Source organism: Apis laboriosa, unplaced genomic scaffold (genome assembly GCF_014066325.1).
Source record: "Apis laboriosa isolate Shangri-la unplaced genomic scaffold, ASM1406632v1 scaffold5_cov152, whole genome shotgun sequence".
Classification (NCBI taxonomy): Eukaryota; Metazoa; Arthropoda; class Insecta; order Hymenoptera; family Apidae; genus Apis; species Apis laboriosa.
In genome coordinates, this window is record NW_025223857.1 from 4,291,093 (window position 1) to 4,313,963 (window position 22,871).

A 22,871-nucleotide genomic window follows, 5' to 3' on the forward strand; every position below is an offset into this window, starting at 1 on the left:
GTAATGCAACGTATGACTGCGTTGAAGTTGTACGACTCGTTATGAAAAGCCTCGAATTACTATGAAAATATCATTATGTAATAAAAATATCAAATTTATGTATGTTAAACGATAAACAATATATTTGTGTGGAAAGAGTATCGATCTTATATAACTTTATACATTCTCAAATTGAATCTCGAGGGAATCAAAGGTTCGACACAAAAAGTCAAAATATCCGGAACAAATAGCATCAAAAACATCGTACAAAGTCGTCTGGTTCTTTTTGATCCAGCTTACACGATGGTAAACGCATCGTGAGCTGAAGTTTTCGCGAGCTCTTAGAGGATGGAAGTTTCGATTGGCGTTCCGTTCCAATGGAACGTATAGATCCGTTTCTAGTTTCCACCCTTCGCTTTGTCGACGTCCTTCGGAGGGGATACAATGCTCGTACGCGTTGCCAGTCTATATGGAAATCCGTTATCGCGTTTCACTTCATGAATTCGAATGTTATGAGAGGCAATGAATTTAACGCGAGGGACACTTACCCAACAAGGGGTGGACTTGTCTTCTTGTTTTATGTTACCCTTCTACGGTGTCCCTTGCATATGGTATCTCTTTCCGCTTTACAACTAGCTAAATTATGCTTCGTTTTCATCGGATTATACGCTGGATTGGATTTTACTTGTAATTAAACGCAACGTTTTTAGATCGTGCGATCGCTCTTGCTTTCAATAGATCGATCAGTGGTTGATAATCGAAGGGAAATTGTTGTCGTCTTCAAAACACAAGGATAATGTTTCGGAAACAAGATGTAATTAATTTGATCGCCATGAAACGAATTCTATTATCTTATTATCTTTTATTGTTTTAGGACGTGTTAAATATTATACAAGCAATTTGGTGAGGAGAGAGGACTGCTATGGCCCTTAGTTGCGAGGTGATTAATTGTAAGTAGATCTTTTTCCAAATTTTAAGTACTTTCTTTTTTTTTTTTTTTTTTTTTTTTTCCTTCCTTGGCAAAATGGAAACGAAGAAACAAAGATGTATTTTGGACATACATAGTTTGATTATCTTTATCAACGAGTGAATTCATCCGATAATTCACAGATGCGTGTAGGTCGAGTTTGGTATTTAATTCTAACGATAAGATAACGATAAATCTGGGCTACAGCTTATTCGAACAAATACGAGTATGTTTATCGTCTTATGCAGAATTTATTATTCTTACGAGCTTGCTAAAAATATTAATTTTTATATATAGAATATGTAAAGGATCGATAAATCCAGACTAGTGAAACATTAAATGAATAAAAAACAGCAAGTTTTCTCTCAGTTTAACATAATGTTCACGTTAAGATTATCATCATGTGTTTCCGATTCTTATCTATCTACATCCTCGAAACCAACTCTAAATTAAATATTCGATATTTTCTTCAAACTTTAATTACTCATCATTCACATTTCCACTTATCATATTCTATAGAGATCGTGTAGATTGTAATTTTCATTCTTTAAATACGTTATCGCGGTTCTACAATGTTGCAAAACAAGATATTTGTCAAATATATATTTTTCGAGGACTTTTAAACGAGCGAACAAACGACTTATTAATTGACTAAGTACTCTCGATGATCTTGGAAAAATTTCAGGCTTGGGTAATGGAAAAGTATGGCGATAAATATAGAGCCGATTTTCTCTGAAAATCTTCCGAAATTTGATCGGAGAAGAAGGTCGATGCGTCGCGGAGTCGCAGGTGGGGCCACTTTGAACTGTCTCCCATTTCGTCCCCGTTTCCTCTAAAATTGATGCGGTTTCGACATCGTTCTATCTAACAATGGCCGTTGTGAAACTCTCGCAATGCTCGGCCAGCCAGTCGGGGCGAGCAATCTCAGGATGATTTTGCAACAGGCGCTCGTGCGTTCGTTCCACTTGCATTCTGCCTTACCGGTCGCTTAGGATACTTTCACGTTCGACAAAAAAACCATCGTCCATCGTATGACTACTGATAATTCGATTCTCTTCTCGTGGATACGTGTAACCGAGAGATCGAGGATGGATTTAATTGGATTTAGCGATCTGATCGCTTTGCTCTTATGAAATTTACGATGGTTTTATTCTTTAGAGTTTCAAATTCTAATCTTTACGCAACCATTTTCAGGTTGGTTTCTACAAATGGGTTCAAATTCGAATTTTAAATGTGTTGTTAATCGTGTGACCAATGATTTAGAAATGATAAGATAATTGAAGTAATTACGAAGGACGTGCAAAATAAAATGATCCAAGTTTCATGACATGGATGAGACATAAAAATATTTAAAGAATACATACATAATCGGAATTTTGATTTAATATTTCGTAAATGAAAAAAATCCAGGTTTTTTTTTCATACTACAACTCCTGTCGTTAATTGAAGATCGAACATCCTCCATGATCGTTTTCGATCGGGAATCCACACATTCGATTCTACGTTTTTATCCTTGCAACATGTGGTACGCACAAGAAGGTGTTTCTTAAGGGGGCAAGAAAAGAAGGGGGATATGGGAAAGTCGGTGGATTTGAGTTAACAGGAGACGGCAGAAGGACGAATTATTTCCTTCATATACGTAGAGGCAACCGCAATCGCGAGAAGTGGGTCAGATCCGTTTTCTCCTTTGATCTCCGAAGTGGTTTGATCGCATTTTTCTTCTGATTGTTCGCTTTTTTTCTTCTCGCTCATCTCGGCTAAATCACATCTCCGTCGATTCATAATTCGAGGGATGATCAGTGCACGGGATCACAATGAAATTTAATTAGATTTCTTGTTTTATCGTGGATGAACGATCCAACGATCAGGACGTATCCAAAGTGGCGATCCTTCACGATGGCGGAAAAGTTGCGACCAGATTCACTTGTAGCGTTTTATTGCGCAGAAATTACTTTTCCAACTCTATCTGCAGTAAATTCGAATCTGCCCCGATTATTTCTACGAAACTTTTTCCAAGAGAAATATACCTGAAGTGCGCTGTGCTTCTACAATCGATTTGAACAATACTGATAATGACACGGATATTGGATAAATAAAAAAGTAGGGAAAATCTATTTTCATTCTACTCAATTGATTATTTCTAATTTTAATCCATTATCCGATAACTAATCTCGTTTTCCTCGAAGATATATCAAAATTATTTTTTTTAATTTTTTTCACTTTTCTTAGAATAGAATATATTCTCTGTGTGACGTGTACATTCTATTTTCAGATATGTTAAATTATCCTTACTTTTATCTTATTCTCTAGCTTGCGTCTATATTCATAAACTTTGAATCATCTTATCGTAATATAGCAACCATTCTTAACTTTCTTAACCTCAAATTCGTAACATCATTTCGAAAATCTCGATCTCAATAACTATCTTATTTCTCGTTTAAATATAAACTTCCATAAGTTATCCAATTATACATTCGTGCATCTGTCTCGAGAGAGACGAAATTTCTGACATATGTGCCAAATAAATCAATCAGTTCTCCATCTTCAATCTTCTGATAGCCTGTCCACCAAAACGAACTCGTCGAAACCTGTAGCTCTCGGTTAATGCTCGATTCACGTCCTGCATAAAACATAAAGTATATTAAGCAACACAGGCAAACAATGGGAGGCCGGGAAACCGCGAAGCGTTCTTCTGGTTTGTTTTGGCGGCGTATCCGCGGGGTTTTTGCCCCGCGTAAGCGCATCACGGCGCGTGCCCACGGGAATGACGTCATCCCCCGTGGAAACGTTACGAGCGTGTTGCGCGCGCCTCGCGATACTAACGAGGCGCAGCCACGCGTATGGAGGTATAGGTGTGATGCGCGCGCATTCATGTGCATGTGCATACAATGTGCGCGTTGGATATAATGCGCGCGCATCGATATGCATGTGGACGCAACGTGTGCAATGCGATCGCGATATTTTCACTGTTCGTCATCCGGTTCTCTGTGTCGTTCGTCCTACTACGTCTACGTGACGTCAAACCCAAAGCTATTCTGGTCCATGAAGAGATGGTTCTACGCCCATCTTGCGATCGCCCGATGAAACGTGGGTCGATCGATCGTGAATGCGTTTCAGAGGCACCGTTTTTGCCTGGAAAATAGTTTCGGGATACACCGGTACAGATTCTGGAAACTGGGACAGGGGAATTTATATAGGACGTTTTTGAAACGAGATGGGATCGAAAAAAGTTATAGGTGATATTTTATTATAAAATGTATTCGAATATATAATTCTTTTTAATGTGTCTAATCTTTTAAATATTTTTGCTTTTTATATTCGAGTCATGATGTGATACTTTTCATAACCTATACAATTTGATCATTCCTATAACTTCTAGGTTAATTTTCTTCGAATTCTTCAATCTTCTTCGTATCTTCTTTTGAAAAGATTTATTTAGCTTTGAATGTGAAACCATGTCAATAAACCAATATCTTTTAGTACAACCGATGTATTTAAAACAGTGTACATTAAGACAGTGTAATATCTTAGGTCGATTGTGAAAGATTGGCAATGTAAATTGGGTGAATACGAAAGTTTAAAATAAATCGGTATAAATATTAGTTCGAATCATACGTTCGGAACTCATAGTGTTTTGTGATTTCGTTCGTTTATGTTAAGTTTTTTTTTTATCGAGTAATTTAATTTGTTCATCAAGCCAATTCTTAATGAGGATTTTTTTTTGGCACGGAATTAGTGAACAATAATTGGCGAATCAATTATAATCAAATGTAAGTAAATATAACATATGTATATCCAATAATTCCGATTTCACGCAAAAATTTATTTTTAGCCAACAGAATCGAACAAAATAATCGAATAATTGTATTAATCAAATCACGATATTAGTGCAATTAACGTTACCGAACTCATAGGCGAGTAATTACTTAGCGATCGATGTTTCGTACTTGATACTTATCGACTGAAATTTTCATTCGTCTAAATCTGTATAAACAATGTTGGAACAACTTTCGTTAGGTGTTGGCCAACGGTCGAAAATGTTCTCCTAAATACCGATATAAATCAAGGATGGACTTAACGAACTTCTCCTATATCGATCAATATATTTCCTTACCTTAAACATGGATATTATTGAAAACATGGATTATATTTGGATATTATTAAACATGGATTATTATTGAAAACGAAAATTATAATTTTTTGAAAAATTCTTTGACAAAATGATAACAAACTATGCTTGGAAAGTTAGAATATTTCAGGATATTTCTTTATTTCGCTAAAAGTTCGGATTTTATGATTATAATGTCTTTATGAGTAAAGAATTAAAAAAAAATATATTGAAATAATCGAATGTAACGAAGATAAAATTAATTACGAATTGATCCTCATTTACCATTCAATATGTGGAATAAAATTGAGAGGATTTAATGGTAGTGGACCAATTCGAGGGACAATTTAATTAAGAAAGAAGACAGTCGCGTGTCGTAAAACGAACACGAACTTTTTATCGAATAACAGAAGCTCGACGTCTTTACCCCTTTCCATAGCTGTTTTGTTCGATTTTATGTAAGCCTGGCAGATATCGGAAATCTTGCGAGCGGCTTCAACCCTGAAGAAGACCCTCGAGGGACGATCGACGCCGGGTAAAGCGGTGACGAACAAGTGGATATGGAAGATAGTTATTTCTGTGTACGAGAAATACAACGGTGCCACGCGTGTTCTCTATTGAAAGAATATATAATATTTTCACGAGGAAATAACATTTCTAATATCGTGTTATTCACCGTCTTTCATCTTTGTTAATGGAATGAAGAATTTATAACTTTGAAACAAATTATTTTTAATTTTCTATATCGATTAATTAATTAAATATTGATAATCATTGCATGTCTAAAAGGGACATTATAGAAACAAGAGTAAATTATGAAAGATAAAGAAAAGGAAGATTACGTTTTAAAAAGAAAAGAATAAAATAAGAGATATCTATGGAGAGATTGAGCTCATGTTCTCGTTAACCAGGATTTCATTTCATGCGTTGACTCTCTTCGTCGAGAGATGTTGTTTTCTCTTTTTAGTTTGAATCATTTTGGTCTGGCGTAATAGAGGAAGGAATTAAACGAGAGAATTATAAGAAAATTCTTTGATTATACACGATATTAATTACAATTCATAGTCAATATATTTTTAACATTTTTTTTTTTTTTATTCATATTCTTCATGAAAAGAATATCACTTCTTTGCTTTAGATATTTTGAATATCATTTCGTTTCTCATTGAAATATTTTTGTAAAGAAATCAGATGAATATTATCCTGAAACGTTTTCTTGAAATATCCTTGAAATATTCCGCTTTGCTGCATTTTAATCTTAGAACGTGTTAAACAAATATAACTTTAGAACGTCCTTCAAACATCTTTGAAACGTCCTTGAAATATTCTATTTACCTCACTTTTCGTAAAAAAAAAAAAAAAAAAAAAAAATCTCTCCGCACACTGTGTTCAAACGACTCGAGTCTCAGAGGAAAATAATGACACGAGTTTTTTTCACGACTCATTTCGCGAAATAAGCACTAACATCATGGCACTTAGCACTTTAACACGAATGCACATAGTAGGTGGGTCTTTAAACACAGTACGTAGTCTTCTTTAGAAATGATAAAACTTCTACTTTGTGCCCAACAAATGAGTACTAATTATTTAATAATTAGAGAAAGAAGTTGCAACGGTTACTTTGAACCGCCGACAAGTGCGACAAAACAATCGATCGTAACAGGTAGGCTAGACTCTCCTCCATGAACAGCTTACGGATAAAGAATACATGAAAGGTTTTTTTTTTTTCTTCTCTTCGTGTCTATGTCTTCCGGTCACTCTAGGCGACTCTTTCTCCGACTTCGGTCTGCCGAGTATTTTGCATTGCCCACGTTGATCGACGATGCACGCGCGTGCAACCTCCGTGCATGCACGTGTCCACCGCCCACACGTACGTGACAATGCACACAGGATGCATCGGTCGACGGATGATTCGATCACCTTGCAATATCTGTCTCTGATACACGGTTCAGCGGTTTTCGGTTTGGCCTCTTTTTTTCCCCCTCCGAATCGAACCACTAAAGGCCTTTCGACGGGTTATTGTTTTTGGTATCGGAATTTAGGGATGTTAGGTGATTGGAAATGTTTTGTGTCGATGGTATTGAAGAGGGTTAAGGATTTAAGCGAGGTATCAATTGATCTTCATTCATAAATTGCATTTCATCCTCGTAGATTTCTCTCGTAAAATAAATTTTTTCGTTCCAAGTTGTCTCTTATTATTATTATTATTGTAAAATTTTAATAACATTTAATCGTGCGAGAAATCTTAGTTACTCGATGTAAGAATAAATATCAACGACGAATAATTGATATTGACGTTTACTCGCTCGAAGATGATACCGTCGAGTAAAATAATATCGGATTCGTAAATTACATCGCAGTTAAACCGCGAATCAAGGATCTTGCATAAACCGTAATGTGCTCTAAAACATGTGAACATGCACGTTAATATGCGTGTACGTAAATACGTGCGTGTGCATGCGTATACGAGAAACCTATAGTCTCGTCTATTGAACCGGGTACAATGAGCGACGTGTATGACCGCTATACCGGGTAACACAGTGTGAGTCTCGTATTTATGCCGGTGTAAATGTTCCATATAATCCTTACGGAAGCTAAGTTTTACAGGGAAAATATGAGAGTGAGAATATAATTAGGAAACACTTGTGCGTGAACTTGACTCATAACTGGCCATTAACTCGTTACTTATCCGAGACTTTAGGTACCTTATCGTACGGTGCATTAAGTGTTCATAAACGCCGATTTACTTCTTTACCGCTGCATTATCAAAACGTGTTACGTGAACAATTTTCTCCTTAAAAACTTCATCTTCTTAAGTGGAAAGATTCTTATTCCTGCTGCTACTTTATTCATATTACGAAGGACGCAGATTTCAAAGGTTAACCAAAGAAAGTCATATATATATATTTTTCGTAGAAGCAAAAATCACGTCACTTTTAATTTTTCTCAGTCACAGTCTGTGATTCAATCGGATCGCTTTTTATTTTTTATCAAAATTTTAGTTTACATATCGATTAATTCCTATCGAAGGGATTTTTATCTCGTTCGTAATTTTTGAATTTTTACCGAAAAAAAAAAAAAGAAGAACAGTCATCCTTCCGTGGAACGAAAATTGTAACAGTGGAGATTTTCCAGTCATTCCGGTATGTACTTTCCTTTATTCGTCGTATTTTTCAAATTTTCATGACTTTGTACCTTTGACAAATTGTGGGTTACAATAGCCTGTGCTCTACATAACGGAATGTGTATACGTCGATTGTGTACCACGACACACGTAATAATACTCTACGCCCGTTATCTTCCCACACCTCCTCTCCTCCATTTTCTCTTCTCCATCTCCCCTCCACCTATACGTTCGATTTGCACTACCGATATATATATAATATATATATATATATATATATATATATAGACACACACATACACGCACATACACACACACATTCTGTGTGACTGCAGCCATCGGGTTAACGCTGGTAGTACGTAGTACGAATTGAATGAACGCGTCAGTAATCCTCGTACAGGATGCCCAATCAGCGCACGAGGATAAATCGTCGTGGCGTGTATCGATTTATAATAATACCCTTTAACCTTCTTTCTTGCTATTCGCTTTGGATAATCGTTCCAGTTTATGAAAAAAATGGAGGGGATGAAAAATAAAAAAAAAAGGAAAATTAAAATTAAAATTAATAAAGGGGAAACAGTTCGAACTTCTTTAGATATTTGCTTTCGAATAAAACGTAATCCAAGTACTCTGGTTGCTTGCTTGGATAAATGTACTCTTGGATTCACGTGTTTATCATCGAAGAGATAGCATTCTATTTGAGTAGAATATAATCTCGTAATTATAATCATACAGCTTTCACTTTTCATATTTTCATGACTCACTGCTAACTAAAGATATCGTTGACCGTAGAACGGCGATAATACAGACACTTGTTTCGTAGAAGCAATGCCACGAGTTGGTGGGGATCTACCAAGCGGAGCGAATGCGCATCCATTAAACGATGAATACTTTATACGTGATCTCATATCACCGTTATCAGGATCACAAGTTAGAATCGTAATTTCGATCTAGACATCTCGATAAATCATTGTATACTGTTACACGTATAGAAAATTACGAAGAAGGAGGAAAGCTTTCAATAAGATTTCACGATAGCCGTCCCACACCGGGATAATCCTTGCTGGTAGCAAACGTTGGAGATTTACTATCCTTTGATGCTCGTTCGCGAATCCATCAACGTCACGGGGCCATGTTTCATCCGCGACGCACGTCCCGGAACGCGCGCGTGTGCCCCACATCGCGGACGCCAGCAGCCGCCATCGGAACCGGTAACAGTTCACCGTTCAGCACCGTTCGAACAGTGTCAACGCATTAATCACCATCATTAAAAAAAAATTTCATTCAGCGTACCCAGAATTTCTGGTTCCATTCGCTTCCAACTTTCTGGCGCAGCTGCGTCGGTTTGTTACGGTGTAGTGCCATGAGCGTGGAGAGTGTACGAGAGAAAATACGAGGGTGGAGGAGCGAACGGGGTTGAGGAAACGAGAGAAGGAGGGAGGGAGGGAGAGAAAGAGGGGGAGAGAGAGAGAGAGAGGGGAGGGGTCCATGGTATGTATGCACGTGGACTGCTATAGTGCTACACTGCGGTGGGATCGATTCGGCCGGAGGTGGAACCCCTCCACCCCCATTTACAAGCCCCAATATACACCCCCGCAGCTCACCCTCCATCTCCTTCGCACCCTCGCGAAATATCCATAGCTACGTTCATCTCTCCGCCTCCACCATCCGCCCTCTCTTTTTCCACCCTTGTCCTTTAGCATCCTCGTGGTCGTGTTGCTTCTTGTCAGATTTTTTTCTCCCCCTTTTCGCCTCTCTTTCCTCTCCTTCCTCCTTCTCGTTTCTCTCTAACGAAACAGCAATATACTTTTGGACGGTGGAGGGATACGCGGTGGTGGTGGCTGGTGTGCCTCGCGATGTAATGATTATTCGAGACATTTCTTTGATTATTAGGAACGAATGAGAGAGATCTTTGAATGTTTTCAGCTGTGTTGAATTTTTTTCTTCTTTTTTCTTTTTTTTTTCTTTCTTTCTTTCTTTCTTTCTTTCTTTTTTTTTTTTTTTTTTTTTTGTTAAGAATGTTACGTGTCGAGAGCGCATTGAGTGAACGACGACTTCAACGAGCATCGTGTGCGACCACCTCTTTTGTCATATTTCTCGTTCTATGTATATTTCTCTATAGCGCGAATGCATTACCGTTCCTTAGGCACGGCGCCGATCGATACGCTTTGCCGATGAAAATTGTAACAAGAAAGTTTTCACGCTGAGGATCGCGCTTTCACCATGTTCTTTTGTCTCGCGCGTAACGCTTAACCATTGTAAATTGTATTCGGAAATTTTATTTCCCTCGCAATCGATTCTTTCCGCATTCGAAGAGGGATTCGAATTATCATTTAAAGCGTTACAACTGCGAAAAAGTGTACGTAGCGTACAGGTCGAAGACGCGAATCAATCCAAGTCGTAAAAGTATAGATTCCCCGGGCATGCAACAATGGCCGATATGCCACGGTTTACACACTACACAGCCACGCGTCCTCACAAGAGCGGACCGTGTTACCATGTGCGACGAATCAGAGTTCCACTACAGTGGATTATTAAACAAGACGCGTAATGAATGGCCGATCGTGTAACTCGCGGTGAAATTCTCGACACCGTTGGCGAATAATTCGTTCGAGTAATTGAGGGAATTGGCTTCGGACGAGGTGTCGATACGTAATCCCGGATTGATCGATGTAATTCGATCGATACGATTAACTTTCATCGATCGATATCGTGCTTTTTTAATCGACGAATTTGCGTGTCGAGATAAAAAAAAAAAAAAAAAAAAAGAAAAAGAAAAAAGAAAATATGTTGCTATAATTAAAAAGAATAGGGGGAACGAACCGCGCGAGCCAATAAAAATAGCGGATTAAAAATAATTTTATTAGGGTCCCCGATTCCTTAACTTCCACTCTCCCGTAACTATCTATAAAAATCCGGTTAATTTCACCAGGGCCAATCTATGAATGATCGTCCCACACTGATTCTGAGATTTTTAGTATTAATAGTCGGCAGAAGTGTTTACAACGACGAACGCCGCGCGAGTCTTCTCCCGGTTGTATAGAATGGGAGGGCAGAATGGGTGGTACATTCCACAGCTTCCAGGGAGGCCACTGAGCGCAGGAGGCTGCATTATATTCCGCTCCCTCGCTCTTATTATGCCAAAGCGACCTATACCACCGTACGTTCACGGTGTGTTGAAGGCGCGCACACACGCGTATCGTGTGTCTTGTATCACGGTACGCTCCGTGCATCGTGGTGTAGGATGCTAACCTCCTCCCCCCTCTCACGTACATCTACGATCGGCACAATGGATATATATATTTCCGTGAACACCCGGTTTATACTCGTGCAAGGAGAAAGCATACACGTTTGGTACGCATATTTCTCAAATATGCGAAAGTGTATCTGTATCCGTGTGTTTGTGCATAGGCACGATTTGCGATTCCGTGTTTCGCAAGAAGGGGCCACGAGCAAAACGAATTAGCAACTGGTACTCGAGTGGCTCGGTACGCGAGCGTTGCGGTTCAGTAGTGCGACACGATACATAATCATCCCTTGACGAAGGGAGACGAGGGAGAGTCATTCGCGTTTTCGATTCCTGAAAAGTATGCCCGATTTATTCCCGTATAAGCGTCAGCCCCTGTTTATTTGATTAATGAATGGCCATGATGATATTTACTCTGTCGAGTTATCGTAACGCGAAACGGAGAGAGAGAGAAAGAAAGAGAGAGAGAGAGAGAGAGAGAGAGAGAGAGAGAGAGAGAGATCATCGGCATTGGTCGTGCGAAATTGTTTTCGTATCCTCGGTTCGTGCTACGGCCTTGTCTTCTGTTGCCGCGTTGCGTACTACTACTATATCCACCGCGTGTATTAGTTGAGCTATAGTTGGAGTCCGCACTATGCCGTCCTATAGTGATGCGCCATAGTGGCGTGCGCAGAGAGGATATGAGAAAGCGGTGCCAGAGAGGCTGGGTAGAAATGGAGATAGAGCAGGAGATGCGACTGGAGAGAGAAAAAGAGAGAGAGAGAGAGAGAGAGAGAGAGGACGAGGATGGAGTATGGAGTGGGAGAGAAAAAGCAATAGCATATAGAGTGCGAGGAAGACAGGATTGGGTGGGAGTAACCGAGAGATCGAGCGAGACACGGATATGGAAGTATGGAATTTGTGTGAGAAGCTTGTGAGAGAAGAGGATGCGCGTATTAGTTGACCAGGGGAAGAGAGAGGGAGAGGGAGAGAGAAATACTACTGATGAGAATGGGGAGGAGAGAGAAGGAGCGAGAGAGATGGAGATTGGTTATGAGAATGTATTGGTGTTTCACTAGCAGAAAGGCAGTGTGTTCGTGTTGGTCGTGTTCAAAGTTGTGCGCCCGTATAGGTGAAAAACCGACTGAGGGACAGCGGAGCCGATAGAGAGAGGGCGGAGGTGGAGGAAGGTAGAGGAAAGAGAAAATGAGAGAGTGGGGGAGGGAGAGCGAACGATAGAGAGAGAGAGAGAGAGAGAGAGAGAGAGAGAGAGAGAGAGAGAGAGAGAGAGAGAGCGCCTCGGACCTTTCCCAGAAAGCAGAAAGCACGACGGAGCAATATCGCAGCGTCTGCCGGTGTTGTAAAACTGCTTTGATCTCGTGTCTCGCTCGTTCTCGCGACGTTTTAATATGTTCCGTCTCTATTCCACCGATGGTCCCGCTCGATCCTTCCCCTTCACGGTGGAGAGTTTAGAAAAGCCGACGAAACCCGGGGCCAAGCCGCGTTTTCGGTTCTTTTTGATGAAAATTCGTATCAAGGCCCGATCAAACTGTCCCTTTTGAATGTCCTCGCTTCTGAAAATCTGCACTCGCGGCCCGCCAGAATACGGGAACAAGGGCAGCGACGTTAGGCAATTTTCTACGTGCTCGCTTCGAATAAGGAGAAAGAGTTAATCGAACTCTCGACGACTTTGGGCTTCAAAGAAGTTTGTTTTATTTAAATGTTTTATTTAAAATTTACAAAGGATCGCGTTTTTAGATGCTTAAGAAAAACGATTCGGGAATTTTAATAGTACATAGTACATAGTACAGAGTAACATTTATTATTTTATATCTTTGCTCTATATTGTATACTTTACTTATTAATTCAAAATGAAATATGCAATATTGTATCGTAAAAGTAGCGATAAATATTTGTGTTCAAAAGTTAAACGTAGATTTATTACAACGATAGATTAGGAAGGTGTTCGTTCTTTATCACGATGAAACGTTTTCATCTAGGATGAGGTCTCTCTGAATTCGCAGCTTTCATGCATAAAATTAACGGTACCGGATGTATTATTTAATCATTAAAGGAAATTGCAACGAAAAAACGGGAATAAACGTAATATGAATTCGGTGCACGATTAGGAAAGTGGTACGATTACCGTCTTATTCCTTGTTGTAACTCTTTTACATGATTTTCCATGCACCTGTTCGTCGCGTGTAAGCTTACAAGTCGTGACGTATATATGCTCTCGTGTGTACGGGCTTGAGTAAATATCGTCCAGGAGACGTGCAAAATTTCGCGATGTGGCTCAAGAACGCGACCTTGATATTCAATCGAAACGACAATCGAGGTTGAAAAAAGAAATCGAACACGGGCCAACTTCGATGCTGCTCAATTATATGCTTACGTAACAAATCGTTTATTCGTTTATCGTGATACGTTGAAACGTGCTATGATGTAGCGTAAAATTTCAATGAACCGTAATTGAAAACACAATGGATCGCGTTCCATCTTTTTGGAATGGCATTATTCGTGATTTTGGATAATTAAAGGATCATGTGTTTGATTAATTTTTTCATTGAAATGGCATGTCGCATTTTTTTTCAATATTTAAGAGAAAAGATGAGAGGGGAAGGGGGAAGCGAAATTCATTTCCATCCTATCTGTTCCAAAATCAATGATGCTTGTGCGTCGTTGTATGGACGAGAATGAAGATAAATATGATACAAAATTGAAATTTTCAAATTTAAAATTTTTCCATTTTTCTCATATTTTTTTAACGCAAAAATTATCGAAGATAGTTTTCTTTTCTTTCTTTCAAATTTTAACGTCACATTCAACACGAACATCTGCAAAGCGACGAATGTTGAAGCCATGGTAACAGGATCGAGTCTCCGTGTTCCTTCTGTAGGTTAATGCAGAGGCGAAAAATTCGTGCGAAAGACATTGAGAGAAAGAAGATACTATAACGCGAGTGTCGGTCGCGTAGGGGTGAGAGTTTTTTTTCGCCCGACTCCGTTTTTTGATATTTTGTCGCTGCATGAATGTACCATTACTTTCTTGTGAAAAAAGAAGAAGACAGAAAAAAAGGCGAAGAAGAAGGAGTGGAGAGGAAAAAAAAGGAAAACGGGGGAGGGAAAAAACAGAGAGAAAAACTGAAAGGAGACGAGCACAGGGTTGTCGCTGTACGCCTTCTACTTTCGCAGCGTAGCGACAATTACGGCAGTCGTGCAGCCCCGCGCAAGCGCCACGCTCTCTCGTTCGTTGAACCTCATCCGTGAGAGAGACGCGTGTGTGCGTGTGACAAAGAGAAAGAAAAATATAAATGTGAGAAACGAAGAAAGAAAATCGAGGCGGAGAGAGATAGAACGATAAAGAGAAGATAAAGAAAGAGGATGGAAGAGAGGAAAGGAGAGGAGAGATCGCGAAAGAGAGAGCTGGAGTGTTCGTAGACAATACCGCGCCAATTCTGCAAGCAACGCCACCTATGCAGGACTTTCTACTTTTAAAATGCATTACGTTGGAGCAAGAACCGAGGATCGTGTTGCGCGCATGAATTTTCAAACATCCGGATAGTTGTGCGAATATTTAGGTGACGACTAACCGATTTTTGTTTATACCTTTGTAGAATTAAACTCGAATGATAGATTTTCAACGTTCGAAATCGATTTATCCGATTAATAGAATCTCGAAAAGATAACTAACCTCATATATATTTTTATTTCTGGATATCATCGAGAGAATTCCGCAACGAATCCAGCAGAAATGTCGAATGCAAAGGTAATGATAAGAATGATATAGTCACTTGGTGTACACTCGCTTATGTAACGATGGAAACCTGTTTGGTATACTGTGAATATCCTCTGTATCAGTGGTTTTCATGAGTATCGTTTTTGTATAAATCGGTTTTGTCATTTTGTTTTTTTTTCCTTTTCTCTTTTTCAAATGAGATCGGTTGTTGCAGTCGAGACATTATATCGCGTCTGTTGGACAAACACGGGCATTACCTTGGATGTTTCACAGAGGCTGGTCAATCGTTCGAATCGATAATACGCGGTGATTCTCCGCAGTTACACGCGGGAATCTTCCTATTTCCTGTTTATAAGTAAGGACTCTCGAATCGGAGCTTGAGAGAGGTATACGAAGGCCTACAATTCCCTGTGGATAAACAGAGAGTGTCGCTGTATACAATGTTGTGACCAAGCTTTTCAACGATGATGCTCGATAATCGTCGACTGTCTGTGAGCAAGTGTAAGGAGGTTAATTTAAATAATTTAAAAACTGGATGTTAAATCGTTACATATCTACGACGCTTCTTATTTTTTTCCCCAGCTGTTTTGCCGACTTCATAATGAATACTCTGCTCTACATCGAAAAAATTCAATTACATGCTTCAACGGTATTCGAAAGCTACTTGATAATTCTACTTTTTATAATGAATTATGCTTAACATCTCTTTTCCAGTTGTGTTTTAGAAAAGAGCGAACACAAGTCTAAAACATTATGTATTTAATCTAGAAAAGTTAATAATATCAATCGTTAATTTTACACGCGTGTATATACGCGTAGGCGTAACCTACGCAGTGTGTCTCGATCGGCCACGTATAAGAGTGCGCAGAAAATAGAATTACTCTATAAAGGCCGCGGAATTTCATCGATGTAATCAATGATTGACCGTTGGAAAAAAAATTGACCGTTGGAAACACCATTCACTCGCCCCCACCGTATTATCTTCGATAGGTAGGTTTTCTCTGAAAGGTTTCGGATAAATATTCGTGTTGGAGCCATCCGCAGGAACGAGAGTTTTGGGAAAAAGGCCGAAAATAGAGGCGAAGATTGATCGTGGGGAGTTGAATTCCGTTCGATCGGCCGTTGAGAACCACCGCGTTTCGTAGCACTATACACTGTATTACACATTCACAAACACGCATACTCCTACGTATAAAGTACGCGTGTACCCTTCACTAGTGCAGAGGAGAGAACCGAGGCGAGCCGAAGGTGACCGAGTAGCGGCGCCGAACGGAATCGTCATCGACGCGGCGTCGAGGCAGCTACGCTCACTCTGCTCCGAGCTGTCGAACGCGACGCACGCGCCTCCGCTTCGCTTCCTCCTTCTCTACGAGTTATACTCTCCACATTTAGAGGCATATTTCCCTCGCTTTCTCGCACCGAGTATTATCATCATCATCATCAAACGAGAGAGGAGGCCCGGTCTCGTATCTCTCTCTTCTTCTGGGAACATTCAGTCAGTCTGTTCGTGAACGTCCAACTACTAGTTCTCGCTTCAAGCCCGAATCGAGTATTATTCCTGCTCGTATCGTTCTCGCGCTGTTTGCTTTGGATCTTTCATCGACAAGGTTGTTTCTCTGAATCGCTCTTCTCTCGTGTCTCGCACAGCAGCTTTCGCTCCTCGACCCGTGCTATCTCTTTGTTTCGAATCGCACGAGCACAGAGATGTCTTCCGTTAAAACGTTCCATGTTTAATCTCGCTCGTCTTCACTTCGATCGTCGTCAATTCTCTCTCGGTATTTCATACTCGAGGAAACGAAACGTAAATCGAAATCGAGTTCTCCAATTCTCCGTTCTTTCGTATTTTTTAAAACCGTAATCATTCTTCTTGGAAAAGTTTTTATCTGAACACCAGATTCGTCCAACGATATTGGATTTTTCGCTATCGGTCTACGTGACTTCTCGTAACGCGTTCTCGTCCAATAGACGTTAAGAAGTCGACCCTCGGAGAACTCTTGCAGGCTGGTTCGTCGATAAAATTGGAATCGTTTTCCCCGAAGGAAGCCGTTCGCGTATAGCCCCCGTGCGCACAATCAGACATTGTTGAATGCCGTGCAACTCGAGAGCCTACGCACTACGGTTGTCCTCGATGGAGGATGCCAATCGCTCCGCGACTGATCTCAGGGACGATAGACGGGTTCGAGGGCAGAATGGAGGCAGCTGGAGTTGCGAGACGACTTAAAGGCTTTGTCGTGATAAGAGATTGTCGAGGTCGAGCCTCGTGTTCGGAGGTTCGGGCTTTGCGTGAGGACAGAGTGGTGCGGAAGGTGGGGACGCAAGATCGTGTGGCTCGAAGGTAAAGAAAAAAAAGAGAGGGGGAGAGACAGGGAGAGAGAAAGAGAGAAGGAAAAAAAAAAAAAAAGAAAGAAAGATATTACGAAAGGAGGAACGGAAGACCAAGAACCCTTTTACACCTGGTTAAGTTGCAGAGTTTTCTGGGGTATATAAGGGATACAAGGTGCGCATGGTAACCGAAGGCAGACAGAAACCTCCCCCTCCCCCTCCTTCCCCACCCCACCCCTCTTTTCCTGCCAGCTTTGAATCAATAATCTCCGGCCAGGATTATATGCAGAGTCCCTTTTATATTCGGTGGCCCGATAAGAAAGATATCGACGGATTAAAGTCACGGGGTCCGGGGTAATACGCGTGTGGGATCTGTGACACACGCAAGATCGTGAACAAGCAAGAGGAGGGCTCTCCGGAAAACTATGGAGTAGATTTCGGGATATGCCCGATTTATTTTCCCTCCTCCGTGTCGGCATTCCACTGTGTCTTTCTCCGTTTACCGGTGCGCGGTATCGGCGCGTGGATTATTGATCCCTCCATCCTCCTCTTCGTCCCTTTGCTTATGATATTTCGAGAGCAAAGAAGCAACGCGGAGAATATGATTAGACGCGTTAAAATGATTCGAGACGAGGATAGTACGAGGATTGACGTATAAATGGCATGAATCGATCCTGGTGGTGGTGATGGTGTGATGGTCCATCGAACTTACGGATCTATCATTCTTATATATTTCTTTTCTCGAATTCATTTGATCGTTCATTGAATCTTTTGAATCCATCGGCGACGAGAGATTCAACAGATAAGATACGTTTCTTCTTTAATTCGCGATGTTTCTTTGAGATATTTCTAATTACGATATCACCGATAGCACACTATGATTACGAATTTAACGAATTTTTTGGTGTTTTTTTTTATTCAACGCAGATCAAACGCTCCAGATGGAATCGCCTTCGGCCCAGGACCGTCTTATCGAGGCCCAAGAAGATTTCACCTCGGCGGAAGCAACATCTGCGTCGACTGAGGAACCGTCGACGATCACGGAGACCGAATCAACGGAACGCGACGAAGATGTCGGTTGTTCGATGACTGCCGCCGAAGAGGTGGACGATGTCATCGTTCGCGAATCCATCGATAACGAGGAAACGTTCGTCAGTGTAGAATCGTGCGAGGCTTCGCTCGCTTCTCTCGAGACCTCGAACGACTCTTCGACCGACGAAGGTCGACTAGATTTCTCCGACATGGGTCTTAAATTGGGGAAGAACGAGAAACGATCCGAGGAAGATGAAGGTGAAGATGCGGTGAACGTAGAAGTGAAATCGAACGAATTAATCGTTGAACAAGATTGTTTAGAGGCGGTATCGACATCGACGTCGACATCTACGACGATATTAACTATATGCACGACATCGCAGACAACGGTATCTACAAGCATGGCAGCATCGTTAATTTCATCATCAATGTCGTCGTCGTCGTCGTCGCCATCGCCATCGCCATCGCCATCGCCGTCGCCGTCACCGTCGCCGTCGCCATCGCCGTCTCCATCGCCATCGCCATCGCCGTCTTCGTCGATGATTCAATGCGTCGAAAAACAGACGGAGTATTGCAAAACCAGTGACGGCGAATTCGTCACCTCGTCGCCGATATGTAGAAAGAGACCGGCTAGCGATTTCCTTCCGATCAATGCGGAGATCAAGCGAATCGGCGTCGAGATGCCGGAGAACGAATCTAATCAAGTAAGGAGGATCTCCCCCGTGTTGGTCTCTCTTCGAGAGCGCACCCTCGGTGAGATATCGTTGTCCTCGGACTCGTGTCTGTTCGATAACGACGTCGGAAGTCGATGTGTGCCGAGAAACAACAGGATTCTCGATGATTTGTTAACGAGCACTAACTGTAGATTGACGACGAGCGCGGGTCTAGATGATTCTTTTCAAACGGATCACGATACCGAGATTGCAATAGATTGCACGGACACTGCGGAACGCAGGATCTGCAGAGTAGCGACATCGTTGGAAGGTGAATGTACCAATGGCAGCGTCGAGGAGGCGCTGGCAGAGCAGAGCGAAAAGCTCGAGTACCCGGACCCGTTCATCGACGAGGATTCCTGTTGTTCCCTGTCTCGCGACAGCCCCGAGAGGAATCTTAAAAAGTGTCAGGAGCCGAAACAGTGCGAGGAGCCGATCGACGACGAGTGCTCGTGCAACGACACCATGCCTGCGAACGATGCTTGCGCTATTGCGCACGACGAAACATCTAATGAACTGATAAAAAATTCGTTACCCAATTTAATAGTTAAGGTGGAACAGATCGATTTGTCCCGTTACTTAGCGGCCGAGCGGAAAGATAAGAAGCGTATGGTTATCGTACCTAAGAGGAAGCAAAAGAAGAGTAGCGAATGCAAGGATGATGCCGGTAACGTAGACGTAAGGACTGATCCCAAAGAATCGTTGCAGTGTTTCGTCCCATTGTGCACTTATACGAACGAAAGTGATGAAAAGACTGAGTCACAGGACCAGGAGAAACAAGTAGACTCCGTTGTAGTATCCCCGTTGCAAACGGCACAAGAAAAATTAGAGTCATCTTTCACCACCCCCATTAAGGAATGCAAGGTGCTGTTACAGAGGATAACGTTGCCGAAAGCGGTAAGAACGATGACAACGATACAGACATTGGACAAGGAAGAAACGGCACCGAGGGCGATAATAGAAAAGTTGGCCGAGGACGAGGAGGTCGTGTTTTCCTTCCCTCTACCTTCCTCCACGAATCTGCAAACGTTGAACAATTTAGATTCGATCGAGACGGCGAGACCCAGCTCCCCGGAGGAGTTGTTGGAATCTACTACTACGGATGTTCCAGAAGCTATCGATACGGAAACGGAGACCGAGACCGGTTCCGATAGTTCTGAAATGTCGAGCATGACGAACGTACGCCTCGGTGGATGCGACGATGACGCTGCTTCCGACCAAATATCCTGTCAAGAGAGTGAGTCCATTTGTTGCGTCGACATTAATCCGGAGATCATATCGAGGTTGGAGCCGGAAAGACCGGAAGCTTTCACCGAAGATTCAGCGGAAAGTTTGGCCCTTGCTACCGGTGCACGAGACGAGGTTAGATCGGATGGAAGCGATTCTGGTCTGGGAAGCGAGATTCCTGGTGATCCAGGGCCCGCACCAGTACCGGAAAGCGATTCCGAGACTTCTTTCTTAGATAGGATACCAGATGATATACTTTCCGACAAAGAAAAAGGTAATTATTGATATTATTCTCTGTATAATTTTCCTTTCCATTCGTAGTCAATTTTTTTTAAAGTTTAGAGCAACGTATTTATAATAAAAATATGTTAATTTTTGTTGAAAGAACGTGATTAAGATGATACAAGATATGACGTTCTTTTTCAGCAGTGAATCAATTGGATAGCTTTGTGCCGAACGTGGATGTATCCGACACGCCACAGACGCCATTGACGAATTTTCGTAGTCCTTCGAAGAGTAATCTGAAACGAAGATTGATGGATTGTATGGAAGGGGTTCCTAGCCCAAAGAGAAGCAATACGGACGAATCCATGAAAAAGAAACGCAATATTCAGTTCGACGCAGTCACAGTTTATTATTTTCCCAGGGCACAGGGTTTTACTTGTGTACCTTCTCAGGTATATATGGCGATATAGATTCTATTTCGTTATAAATTTTACATAGACTATATCCGCATTGTACGTATTAATGGTATATAGTACATACGAATATAGCATGCTAAATCGATTTATCCTTCTCAGGGTGGCAGCACTCTTGGCATGAGCGCAACACACACTCATGCTGAACGATTCTCGTTATCGGAGCATGCCGCTGAACAGAGGCGAATTCATCGTGCTAGACTAGCTCAATTACGCTCCGAGCGTGCTGCAAATTGCGTATCGGAAGCAGCCTCCAGTTCTGAGGATCCTAGCGATGATACAGACGAGGAACAAAGTGATAACGAGGATCTGGATATCGATAGTTATTACTTCTTGCAACCAGTGCCTACATGGCAGAGACGAGCTTTACTTAGAGCAGCAGGAGTACGTAGAATAGACGCGGTCGAGAAGGACGAGTGCCGCGATATTAGAGCTAGCAGAGAACATTGTGGTTGCGGGTGTAAAGGATACTGCGATCCTGAGAGTTGTCCTTGTAGTCGAGCTAATGTAAAGTGCCAGGTTAGTAGATGAACATTATACAGAATAAAGAATTTTTTTTTATAAAAAACAAGTAATGACGCGATTAATGTGTTAATAGGTTGATAGAGCGGGTTTCCCTTGCGGATGTACTCGCGATGGTTGTGCAAATAGTTCAGGCAGGATCGAGTTTAATCCGGTACGAGTACGAACGCATTTCATTCACACGCTAATGCGGTTAGAGTTAGAAAAAAAGCAACGAGAAGAAGAAGAAGGCGCGGATCATGACGCTTCCGACAATCAAAACGGTAGAAGTCCGTTAAGAGAAATCAATTTAGGATCCGTGATGGAGAATAGGACCACGGAATCGTGTTTGAATGGCGGTGGATTTACGACGTTGCATTATGAGAATCACGATGCTAGAGACGGAGGGACAAATTGTCAGCCAGAAGTATCTGGTACTAGAGAGGATAGCCTGGATTTGTATGCGATTAGAGATGATTGTTATCCTAGCGAAGATACTGTTGATGGTACGCAGGGACCTCAAAGGAAACTTCATCCTGAATTTAGTCAAGCTTTTCAAACATTCTCAGGCCAAACAAGTGCCGGAGTAAATTTTCAACAACCTGCTTATCAGGATTATCAGCCTTACGCTAATCTCCCTTCCACATCTAGGGTGCAATTTCAGCCGCAATTCCAAACGGTGCCAGGAAATGCAGGGTTCTCACATTATGCGCCTTACGGACAAGATACCGGATCAATTCAGGGGAACTGCCAGGTCCATCCCGGACAACATTCTTCCAGCTATGAAACTAGTTTTGCGCAAGATGAAACAACCGGATCACAATATACAAATTTAAATTCGGTACAACCAATGAATACTGTGGTTCAACAGATGGGTAAACTAGAACCATTTTCTGAACTTTTGTCTGGTAGATATTCGTATTACGGTGAAATGGAGCCTCAGCCGCACAGTACTTATCACGGTAATGGAACCAAGGTTGAGGTAGAAAAGAACCAAGCTAACGAACAGCAATCGGAAAGTACAGAGGAGTGCGATGAAAATTTTGGGGAAATCATAAAAAAATCAATGGTTGAGACTGTATCCGCTTAGGTCAAACTGTAGATACAAAGAATTGTCTATGTGCAAGTCCGTCAAAACGTTTTTGACCCATAGTGATTTATAATGAAAAATAGAGTAATTTCGACAAGTTTTCGTCGGAAACCTCGCGAATAAAAGAAAAAAAAAAAAAAAAAAAA

At 41.3% G+C, this 22,871-nt stretch overlaps 1 protein-coding gene across 4 annotated transcripts in view; it reads left to right on the top strand.

The window, feature by feature from the left end:
- Positions 1-22,871, top strand: part of LOC122718169 (serine-rich adhesin for platelets) — a 31,918-nt gene extending 9,047 nt beyond the window's left edge. The window contains exons 2-6 of one of the 4 annotated variants that reach the window (XM_043942966.1): positions 854-929; positions 18,392-20,710; positions 20,863-21,113; positions 21,237-21,653; positions 21,733-22,871. In XM_043942966.1, coding sequence (XP_043798901.1) covers positions 902-929; positions 18,392-20,710; positions 20,863-21,113; positions 21,237-21,653; positions 21,733-22,725 — 4,008 coding nt within the window. In that variant the 5' untranslated portion in view covers positions 854-901 and the 3' untranslated portion in view covers positions 22,726-22,871. Of the gene's footprint in view, positions 1-853; positions 930-16,229; positions 17,640-18,391; positions 20,711-20,862; positions 21,114-21,236; positions 21,654-21,732 lie in introns of those variants that run through there. The other 3 variants (XM_043942967.1, XM_043942969.1, XM_043942968.1) reach the window with 3 other exon arrangements.